An 11,454-nucleotide genomic window follows, 5' to 3' on the forward strand; every position below is an offset into this window, starting at 1 on the left:
CAAAATTGGCAGGTCCATTTGCAGAGAACTGCAGGATCTTAGCAGAAGACTTAAGTAGTGAAGTTAGAGTCCTCAGCATAAGCAGGCATGGCCACAGCTTGTTAATCCCATTTTCTAAGTTTGAAATACAGTGTCTTTTCTGTCTTATTTTTCTCTTGGTTTGAAAGTATCATGACAGTTTCTCTTTGAAAATAACATTTTATCAGGGATGATTGCTTCATATAAATCCTAACATTCCATGTGAAATTGAGATTGACTCATGTTTAGTTAGATTTATGATGTGAAATCTCAAACACAACCATTACCACACTGGATAGCTGTGTTTTGAGATGATTTCTGACAGCACATGATAAACAATTTTAACTTATCACAAAATGCCCACCAGAACAACTAACATACAAATTCTCGTTAAATGTCTGCTTACTCTACTCTTAGCATTGCACTCCTACAACATTGTTGTACACTCATAATGAACAGTGAAAAAAAAGAAGTGTCAGACATGCTGTATTTATTCCTCTGTTTTCAGTATCTGGCACCTATATTACCCATAGTGCAACTCGACTACAGACAGTTCAACATTTCTGGTGTGTGAAACTACTAACAGCTGATGTAGCACTGAGCTGAGAGGCGAGCTCACTTCTAACTCAACAACACAGAATTTTCTCTTTATTAAGCTTGTAGTCTTCAGCTCAGCTCAAGGACACGACTCAAGTGATATCACTGGACACAGTTAATCAAACTACTCCCCATGATCTGCAAACAAGTGTACAAACTTTGATGTTTAAAAATTGGCTGAGCTCCCCTTTAAGTAGCACTAAGTATTCTTGTGTTTGCTATGATCTTGAAGACAATATGAAAACAACTTTTAACTTAACTTTTTGTCTATATTACTAAACTGAACTGAGAATGGCCAGGGAAGAGATGTATGCATTAGTGTTTTTTCTACAGTGTATGTTGCTGGTTTAGTTTAGACAATCAAAAAATAATATTTTACTACGCCATCTGATATGTATTATAAATCTTTTTATAGATCATAATTCTGCAGCTGAAAATCTATGAATTTTGGCTATTAACTGAACATTACAGCCCTGTGTGTGATCATCATTTTTTAATGTCACTTAAAGTAGTTAAACATCTCAGTGGCAGACCTGTGCTACCTCTGTGAGGCTGTTACAGTTGCTATGAGCCCATGTTTACCTCGAGTACAATTGTTGCAAGAATTTCATTTTCACTTAGTATTATTTCTTGTTAGAGGCATTTTAATTAAAGCATCTCTAAACTAAAGCACCTCTTGCTCGAAAGGTAATATCAGACTTTCTTTGGCTTCTGCTTGACTGTTTATACATTTCTTACTTGTGCTGTAAGCTTTTATCCAGAATTCTCTAAATCTCCCCTTGCATCCATAATTTATGTAAGCTTCAGTGAAACCATCCACATGGTTTTGTATCAGGTTGCTGCAGTTTGCTTTTTATGTCTGTGACTGTGTGCATGGGTTTGTGCTTGTGCTCATGAACATTTTGATGACTGACTCATGCTTCATTGCAGCCTTTCGTCATGTCATTGTTTTACTCAGAAACCTTTTATGAAGTTAAGATTGTTTGGGGATTTGGAGACCATCAGCGCAATTGGCAAAAGCATAATGAATGTTTCTTGATCTTCTGCACTCCCATGGCCAGGTTGCAGTCGTGAAAAGGTTTAGATGCCCTGGCATTCTGTGTCTTGGCTGAAATTTGTCTTGATTTCATTCATAAATTGGCTAAGTTCAGTTTAACATTCAGAATCACACAAAGCGCTGGATAAATTAACATATTCACAGACAAAATGATTGTCAGTAAATTCTGATTTTATTTTTGCATCTCAAAATAATTCCATTCAAAAACTTGTTTTATATTGTATTTATTCTTATGGAGAAGCAGGTGAGGGGGACAGTTTAAGGGGAAATATAACATCAAGTGGAACTCATAGTGCATTAATCATAACAGTGCAAAAAGAACAGATTGTAATATGTAAAATTAGATAAAGAAATCTGTGGCTGTGGCTAGCCATAAATTTTAAGCAGGCATGTTGACAACAAAATAACATTAACTTTCAAAAGTGATATATAGAATTCCTTATGGATAATAGTAGCTGAAGGTCACAAAGATCAGGAGCAAATTTGAGTACAAAATCCTGCTTATGAGTTTTGACAATGTGCAGGAGAGTGGAACTCTAATGGGCAAGAGCCTATTTCAAAGTAATCTCATTCTATGGGGAGGAAGGGAATCATAAGAGTCCTCTGCAAAGGCTTCTGCTGGTCACTTGTAACACAGGCTGATGGCTATTAGACAGCATACAGGTATTGTTGAGAGGTCTAAACCTGCTGGATTTTTCTGGGCAGCCATTTGAACAGGGTCTTGCACAGCTTTTTGCTTTTCACCTTTGACTTTGTTAAGTTCTTAATGATGACATTTCTGAGCAGGTTGAAGTTTAAGGACTGTGATAGGTGCACAGTGAAAGCATTATTTCCCCTCGCTGAGTGATTCAGAACCTCCAAGAAACGTCTCTCCTGTTGCCTGAAGTCATACTCCACACTGGACAGACAGACATGCAGCTCAAAATTACTAAAAACCCAAAGAACACAGATGTGAAATAACAGAATGTATCAAATTCAGCTCTTGCCAAAGAATGCACATGAATGCTTCAATGTGTCAGATCTGCATTACCAGCTCATTCTTCTATAAAGCACAGGGCTTTTTCTTGCCACAAATCACTGTAAACTGTGTTGCTACAATTCACTTTGCTTTGTGTGGTACCCCTCATGTGGGAAGCTCTGTGCTTGTCGGATTTCAAAGTGGTTGATTGGTTTGGGCGGAAAGACATTCCTCAGCAGGATATTCTTTTTCTTCTGAAGGTACAACATGTCTTGTTTGAATATCCTTATCTTCCACTTGGCCTTTAAGGACCAGATGCCAGCACACACCAGTCAGCAAATCAACTTACGTAACATCTTTTTGTCATGCAAAAGCAGTTTTGAAAATAAGTAGATCAAGGGGAATGTTTTGAATATTTCAAGATAAAGACCATTTTAGGTTTTTCTTTGTAGAGCATGAGACATTTTTCCAAAAGATAGCGAGAAGACTTGTGGATTTCTTAGCCTCCTTTAAACGTACAGTATTTCTGGAACAATAGTTAAGATTTTTATTTTTCTATTGCCTCTAACTGATGCAATATTTCATCTAGTGGGTGAAAACCAAGACCAAAGTTGGTATATCAGAGTTAACTACAATTCCAAAAGTTTTAATACTTAATTCTATAATCAAAAATTTGGCAAGTTTCTCAGACCAACATCAAACAATTTCATTATCTTACTTGAATTAAATGAAAATTACAGTTTTACCTTTGTGAGTGTTCTGTGCATGAACACATCCCACAACCTTTTTTTTTTTATTTCGATTGTCAAATTAATTATACAAACACAATCAACATATGCTTATGATGACATCAGTCACTTTCTTTTTTAGACTGTAATCCCTCCTCTGAACCCCAAATTTCTTTTTTTATCTGGTGCAGCAGAAACTTTTCTACGTACAGTTTTCTGCTATAGGCTCTGCCATAATCCTAGTTGCAGTAGCCTACTCTGTTGCGTTGTTTGCTCCCCTCTTCAGCCCTCGCAATCATTGCAGTCATTGCTGGCTAATGTCTGACACATCACTACCAATGCGGCAACGCGGGAATGACACCACAGATTTAAAACTCTGCCATACTGCAAAATACAGACAGATTTACCCAGCACTGATAGGCTTAATCAACATTGGTGAACTGGTTTGGCAGCAAAGGTATGAATGTAATCAAGGTTCATTTATATGTAGAATTCCTACACCCCAGCTTTAAACTCATGTCTTTCTCAAAACTGCTGCAGGATGTGAAGATATTAAAATGCAAAATCTCCCATTTTAAGATACGGCTCAAGATAAATTCACTGCAGCTCACCTCACCTGCGAAAATATTTTATCTTTATAAGAAGTCAGATCACCTTGTTTATGAACTTGCAATACTAACAACGACTTCAGTAATCATTAGAAATTATTACAAATCAATCATGCAGGCTGCTTAGGGATGACTTGTTCCTTTTTGCTTGCTTGAATTTTAGAAAGTCCATCTTAATCTCCATAAATCTGCAGTGTGAATAGATTGAGCCACATACAGTGAGTGCTTAAATTTGACAGTTGCTCTGAAAGATTTATGGCGTGCTCAGAGAGTAAAATGTAATCTCCCTATGTATTCTGAGAGAGAAACAAATGAGCAGCACGCAGCTTTTCATTTGGTAAGCTGCCCATACAGTAAGTCATTAATTTTCAGTGAAGTGATGTGAGCAGGCTGGCAGAAAACTGCTTGGCAACTGAAATGGCAAGTGGGCTTAACCTTGTATTGTGAAACTGTAAATAAAATCTCTATGTTGAAATTGTCCTTGAGTAAAACGATACATGCTGCTACTGCTGTGCATGTCAAAATGTTGTTTTTTATGCTACTGTTTTTTGTCAGTAAAACAAGCAACCATCCAGTAGCAATTATAATGTATAATATGTCTGAAGCAGAAAATATTAATTTCATTTTAATTGTTTTCTTATCCTTCTCTCAAAAATATCTCAAGTGGGAATGTTTCAAGCCAAAACTAATTTTCAACTTTAGTAAATGAAGGCAATAATCAAGTAGCAGCAGAAGGTGATATCATGATTCAAATAGCATATATAGTATTATATAGTACATTGTGCAACCATAATTTTATTTTTGGGCAAGAGTTGAATTCTAGAGTTGCTGTGATCACTCATCAGTTCAAATATTGCATACAAGCAAGCACAGCTGGAAGTATCACTGTTATCTCACCTGTAGACTATACAAGCAGTCTTCTGGCAGGTTGAGCAGTTTTTGAGGTCCTGTCCAGTTTTGAAGCATCGCCGACTAAAATAAACGAAAGTAAACAGCATGCTGTGAATAACATCCAAAACTCTCAGTCTTTCAGATCCACAGTCTGAATATTCTCTCCACTCATCCTCTCTGTCTGATATTCATTCAGACTGTCGCTGATGGCTGTGATGAGCTGTATAACATGCATTATGTCAGACATCAGTCGGTTATTAGGAGTTGGTTATTCTGAAACATGACCTCAGAGGCAGTCACAACTTATTAGCACACTACCGTGGATGAGAATGATTGACAGAGACACATTGCCAGGAGGCCGTTTTAATTCCTGTTATTTGTCCCAGAAGAGTTATATGGCTAAATAAATCTCTCTGAGATGTGCCCTCTTGAAATGCCCAAGTAGGTTTCTGTCACACCCAGGCACACATCGTCAAACCTGTTTGCAAACTTGTAACAATGTTACAGCTTCACGTCGTCACACTATGGACCATGATTTACAGCGCAATCAGTGGCCACAAATACAACTTTATAACATCTTAACAGTGTGGTCGCCTTCAAGTAGTGTTTGTGTTTCATTATATCATAGTGTATGTGATAAACTGTCCTAATCATAATTAGTTTCTCTTTTTAAGACTTTATTTGGTTGACCCAATGTGAATACTAGCTCAATGTCATCAGAAAGTCAGTGTTAAACAGTGTCATAAGTTGCTGCATCTAAATGAAATCTAGAGCATCAACCATATCTCCTGAAATATTTGTTCATTTTTAATTCACCAGATACAACATGTTTTGGAAGAAAAAAAGTGTGCACAGATTGTATATATTTATTTTCAGTATATCAGACAAGATGACCAAATATCTGAGAAACATTTGCTTCCACAATTGGCTTCCATGATTATTATTTTTTTTTTTTTACAAGTAAATGTGGGTGTAAAGACATCTGTACTGTATCTGTTGATTTAAAAAATATGTCTAACCCATACAATATGTCTTCAGGTGCAGTCTACAGTTGTTGTTGTTGTTGTTGTTTTAGACTGAGAAACAGTCCAGTTCGCCAATGAATTACAAAACCACTGAGTGGTTCCAGTAAATGCAAGTGATGACTCACTGGAAAGCCAAAGATCAGCACTGCAGGACAGCTTTTAAAGTAATTCCCTAGACCAAATTCTGGCAGCTGTACCTGTATTGGAATGAACGTTGTATATTAATAATTTACAAGTCATATGTGACCCTTCAGGTACAATATTTTTGATTCAAAAAAGTTAAATGTTCAGTTAAACTATGTAGTATGCATCATGGAATAATTCTGTTGCAGTTGAATATGTAACCAGTAAAACATAACACTACTTGTTAATGAGGATAGTTGTTTTCATTACAGAAACCAACACTGTTGATTCTACAGTGCTTTGTTTGCACAACAAAAACACTAACCAAACCCCAAACATACTTATACACACATACAGAGCCACATACACACACACACAATCTCTTACCCGCTGGTGGGAGTGTGGCACGTCTCCAGGTCATGGATAATGTTAAGCAGAGTAGTGATCCTGTCCTTGTTGGCTGCCAGGCTGGCCTCCACAGTCTCGAGCCTCTGCTGTAGGGCTGCTGATTTGCAGCACTGTGGGGAGGGAGGCAGCAACAGGGCTGCATCAGCTGGGTGGGAGTGAGCCAGGCCAGAGTCCTCTGGGCCAAGCTGAGGGGGAGCGAGGCTAAACTTTGAATCCGCTGTGACCATTTCCTCCGCCTTGCAGGACTGGAAGCGGGGATGAAACGCCGAGTGCATTGTTGATGACGGCAATATGGAATTACATTCAGGGCCTGTGTGTGTACAGAGCTCTCCCTCACTTTTGAATGGGGCTGGTGCCATGACAGAAAGCTCTCCACCTGCATGTACTTGCGGTAGTGATGATACATGTGAATCAGAGCTTTGGTGGACAGCAGATTGAGTGATAGGGTCGACATGTGCTCTAGTGCTCACCGGTGATGAGCTAATGCATTTTGTTTGTGCTATGACAGAGGGTGCTGAGTAACTGGATGTCTGTTTATCTGCATTGGATTTAAGCTTAATGTTTGCATGCCTGGCTGATGTACCCAGGGCAAACCGTTCTGTATTTGAATCTGTCTCCTGGGCTGTTTTAACTGGTGGGCAAGTAGCACAGTGTCCCTCATGCTCTGTTTTTGTGTATCCTTGATAATGCGCAAGCCTTTGTTGTTCTGTGTTTATGCAACCCCGCAGACAAGAGCTGCTTGACTTAATTAGGGAAATGTAATTCTGAAGGTTAGTGACCTGTGATGGATTTGAATTTTCATGGTCTTTTGACTCATGCACAACTAATTCATTGATTAGATTACCATTGAATTTGTTTTTATCAGTATGTGACTCAGTATTGGGATCGGCTAATGATTTAGGACTGCAGGTGCTCACATCACTGCCTCTGCTGTGATTGTTTGACACATTTAGCAGCTTAGATAATGTGAGGGGAGTTGTTTTGGAGTTGTTTTCCTTGTTGGAAACACTATAGACAACAGACTTATTACTGGTTTGAGCTCTGATGTCTTCTGCTTGTGTGTGACCAGATTTATTTGTGTGTGGTGCTTCATTACACTGAAGTTCTTCTCGTGTTGTGTCTGATTGAAGCAAAGTTGTACTTGATGCACAGACATTACTTTGGTTTTCTGTTGGCGTAGATGATGAGCAATTAGCTGTAGGTGGTGAATGTCTCAGACTGATTGTGGAGTTCCTGAGGGTGATACTTTTGTGTAGAGTGCTTTTTAGTGTAGATTTGGAACTGGGAGTTGCACTTAAAGGCAACCTAGCTCTTGAATGCAGAGGTTTAGTTGCACTAGATGTTGTGTTTAGGGATGCTGTAGATACATGAAGTATGGGCTCTGATTTTGAGGAGTTAGGCTGAATAAGGTGACTTGGTCTAGCTACAGATTTAGCATTATGTTTAGCACTGGTGTGCGTAGTTTGACCTGAAGTAGCTTTAATGCTGAAATGTGGTGTAGTTGTGTGTGGTTTGGTAGCAAGACTGGAGAATGCGGGTGGATTAGCATCAGCTTTTGAGGCTAGCTTTTCTTGTGGTTTCTGAGCTGGATCAGGTGAAGTGCATGGTGGACTCGCAGGTGTATTCTGTGCAGCTGCTTCTGCTCCGTGAATAGGCTCTGATGCATTGGTTGCTTTTGATAATGTGGGACATTGCGGAGTCAGTTGTGGGCTATCAGTTGTATTTGTTGCTATGTTTACCTGTGCTGTAAGCGTTGAGTGCAGCTGTATGGTTTCATGTTGAGCATTAACAACTTTAGCAGGTACACTTTTTGTGGACATGGTTGTTTTGTGTGTGTTGGTGTTGGATGTGTTTTCAGGTCCCGTGGCTGTAGTATATAAAAGAGAAGGTGGCGACAGAGTCTTTTCAGGTGTAGTGTGCACAGATACACATACATTCTGAGGCACATTATAATGTGTAGAGCTGCGCTGTGATGTTTTGAGGAGCTTAGGATAAGTGTGCGAATGTGGGTTGTTTGGCTTTGTAGCTGTGGCCATCTGCGGAGTCAACATGAGACTTGTTGGGCGGGGGATCCTACTGTCCTGTGTCGCTTTTGTGGAGGATTTTAAACTGGAATCATCCTGTCTTGTTTCAATGGTTGCTTTCGTGACAGTGACGGTTTTTGCATGTAGGATGGTTGTGGGCTGGGTGGATGTTGCATCTGTGGCAGCATGTGTATGTGACAAAGTGACCAGACTGCCTCTAGAGTGCACTGGGCATGCTGGGTGTGGAGTTTTTCTGTACCTTAGTTCTTCGTTGATATATAATATTTGCGGATCCGCTGTAATGTCTCTGTTTGTGATGCTGTCGGGGATTTGATGTTGGGTTTGCTTGAGGTCTCTGTTTCTCTCTGTATGGGGCACCTGGAAATGTGAGGTTGTCAAGAGCGTGGTGAAGGCTGACTTTAATGGGCAAGCGTCAGCAGCGGGGCTTTTTTCCCCTAAAGTGGCGGCCCCTGTGGCTCCAGACTGTCTCCCACCGCAATGGCTGCATATTTTTTGTGGCACACCAAAAGGTCGGGCAGCAGGTAACAGCAGCATCTTCCCTGACTGATCTGCATAATGACCTTGCTGTCTGGTTTGGTCTCTGCCACGAGAAGTTGCGCTCTTTACGGGCTCCGCTTCGTCGTTATCAACGCTTATTCCACCGATCGCCTCCGAATCAACCACGCTGCCATTGGTGTAGCGGGCAGCAGATTTTAGTTTGGGCCTGACAGTGGTTACATTCCCTGCAAAGTGTGGGTTGGTCTTGATTGCCCTGGCATAGCAATAAGTCCCACTACTGTTCCTCTGACTGCAGGCCACATCCTCAGAGGCCTCACCTCCAAGTGCTTTGAAAGTCACTTCCTTTTTGGTCTTGGATTCCCCACTTTTCTGTTTTAAAATAGCCCTTTTCTCCTTGTCACTCTTTGTTAGCAGTAATATTTCCTTGTACTCCGTTTCCTTGGTTATATAGCTGTTGGATGTTTGAGTAATGCTATCTGATGGCGTGGAGAGTGTATCGGTTAGCTGTACACTGTGCTCGGTAGGTGGTCTGCTTATCCCCGGCGATGTCTGAACACCAACGCTGCAATGAAGTCCCCACTTCTGCAGCAGGGCTCCTCCGCTTCTGTCTCCTCCTGTCGTCCTCAAACCACGCACTCCAACCAGAGCAGGGACGCCTAAAACTGGAACCGGAGTCGTCAGGTCAGCCGCTCGTCTCCCCATCCCTCGTCTGACTGACTCAAAAGTCTGATAATTTAAGAGAGCGGCAGCGTTTCCACGCCATTACATCCGTCTAAAAGCAAGAGAGGGGACAAGTTTACAGTGAGAGGCTTTTGAGATGGTGCTGTGAAAAGAAATCCATGAGTAAGCAGGACAAGTTGAAACAATGCACAGGGCTAGAACCAAGACAAGGAACTGCTTCAATACAGCAAAAAGGAAGGATAAGTAGAGTTGTCAAAAATCAATTGCAGATTTGAGACTGGAAGAATTATGCCCTCACTTTCAAACTTCTCTAACATAGTGTGACTGGATAAGAAATTGGAGTGGAAATCTGTAAATGCTGATAATAAGAGGAGACCTTTACTGTGAAAACAAGTGTTCTATAGTATATTAGCATTTCAACCATACTGCACAGATCCCCCTCTCAGTGTCTGACAGCACACCGAATAATTTATTTGTGGAATAAAATTCAAAACATAGCTCCTGTGGTGAACTCTCTCTCCTCTCTCATTGTAATGTCTGTCATGGCAAGCAGCTTCCACTCTGTTGTCCTCCACATTCAGCTCACCTTGGAAAGAGGCCATAATGTATACACTAATGCTACAGTATAGACTTCATTAAGCTTTGGGTGCATTTAACTGGAACACCCTTTCACAGAGGGGGCACTTTGTGTGTGAGTGTGTGTGTGTGTGTGTGTGTGTGTGTGTGTGTGCCACCCATGAATTCACATGTGCCAGTGTGTGTGTGTGCAGGAGGTCATTTTAATGATTTACGCCACAACAGTTCAGTAGTCAACAATCGGGTGGTAATGTGTAGATTTTTGGCACATGAGCAGGCAATTCATTATTATACAGCAAAAGACCCAGTGTGAATATGTATGTCTGTGTGTGTGTGTGTGTTGATTTATGACAAAATTTCATGCAAACACATTCTGACAGGGCTTCCTTCCTCCTCTTCATCCTCCCCAACATCTTTCATCCAGGGATGTCAAAATTGCAAAAAGAACATTTAGTCATCTATACCTGTAGGGACTATTATTTCATTTGTTGTGTCATCTAATATTGCTTGAGCTCAGTCGAGTGACCTATGTCTGTTGTCACTGTCTAACGCTAAGTGACAACTGTCCTGCCCTGTTAATACACCATTAAATCCCCCCCCCTCCCCTTTGCGGAGAAAAAATAAACATATTCCTGCAATGCCACACACTTTTTTTTTTTTTTTTAAATGATCAGGACTTTAAAAAAAAAAAAAAAAAAGCGGTTTCTGGTTTCAGCTGAATTACTACCTACAGTAATGTGTTTCCGTGATTCTATTAAGCAGACATACCTGAGTGTTTTGTTTGATTCTGCTGCAAGACGTCTTGTTTTCTTGAGTCCAAATGTCAGGTGCTAGTTTTCCGCTTTCTGTTTTATGTCCTCAAGGTTCAAAGTGACTTAGTCTTCATTTTGTAAAATCCCTTGTTGGTAGAATTCAAACTCAGAGGAGTCTGCAGGCAGTCAGGTCTGCAAAGCAATGCTGCTTAATGAGCCCTCTTTTCTAATGCTCAGATTCTGAACTAATTCTGCCTTTTATTGATCAGGGAAAAAACCAAGCTGTGTCCTCATTGTATCCCCCTTCTCCTCTTGTTTTGGTCCTGCTGCTCCCATGCTCTCTCCATAGTCACAACACAGCAGTATGCTACTGTATGCTGCCCTCCAACACACTCTGTCCTACTATGTCTTGCCTTTTTACCTCCTCCCTCCTCCTCTTCTCTCTCTCTCTCTTCCTCTCATCCCCTCTCCCTCTCCCTCTCTCTTATT

The 11,454-nt window shown here is 40.5% G+C and overlaps 1 protein-coding gene across 1 annotated transcript; it reads right to left on the reverse strand.

Moving 5' to 3' along the window:
• Positions 1–1,836: 1,836 nt before the first annotated feature.
• On the reverse strand, positions 1,837–11,454 carry LOC108893722 (mucin-5AC). The gene is made up of 4 exons (XM_018691992.2): positions 10,982–11,454; positions 6,393–9,728; positions 4,864–4,938; positions 1,837–2,570 (listed from the first exon to the last, which is right to left on the reverse strand). Exons 2-4 carry the CDS (start codon positions 9,656–9,658, stop codon positions 2,351–2,353), a joined length of 3,561 nt encoding a protein of 1,186 aa, XP_018547508.1. The 5' UTR covers positions 9,659–9,728; positions 10,982–11,454; the 3' UTR covers positions 1,837–2,350.

Source organism: Lates calcarifer, linkage group LG20, assembly GCF_001640805.2.
Source record: "Lates calcarifer isolate ASB-BC8 linkage group LG20, TLL_Latcal_v3, whole genome shotgun sequence".
NCBI lineage: Eukaryota > Metazoa > Chordata > Actinopteri > Centropomidae > Lates > Lates calcarifer.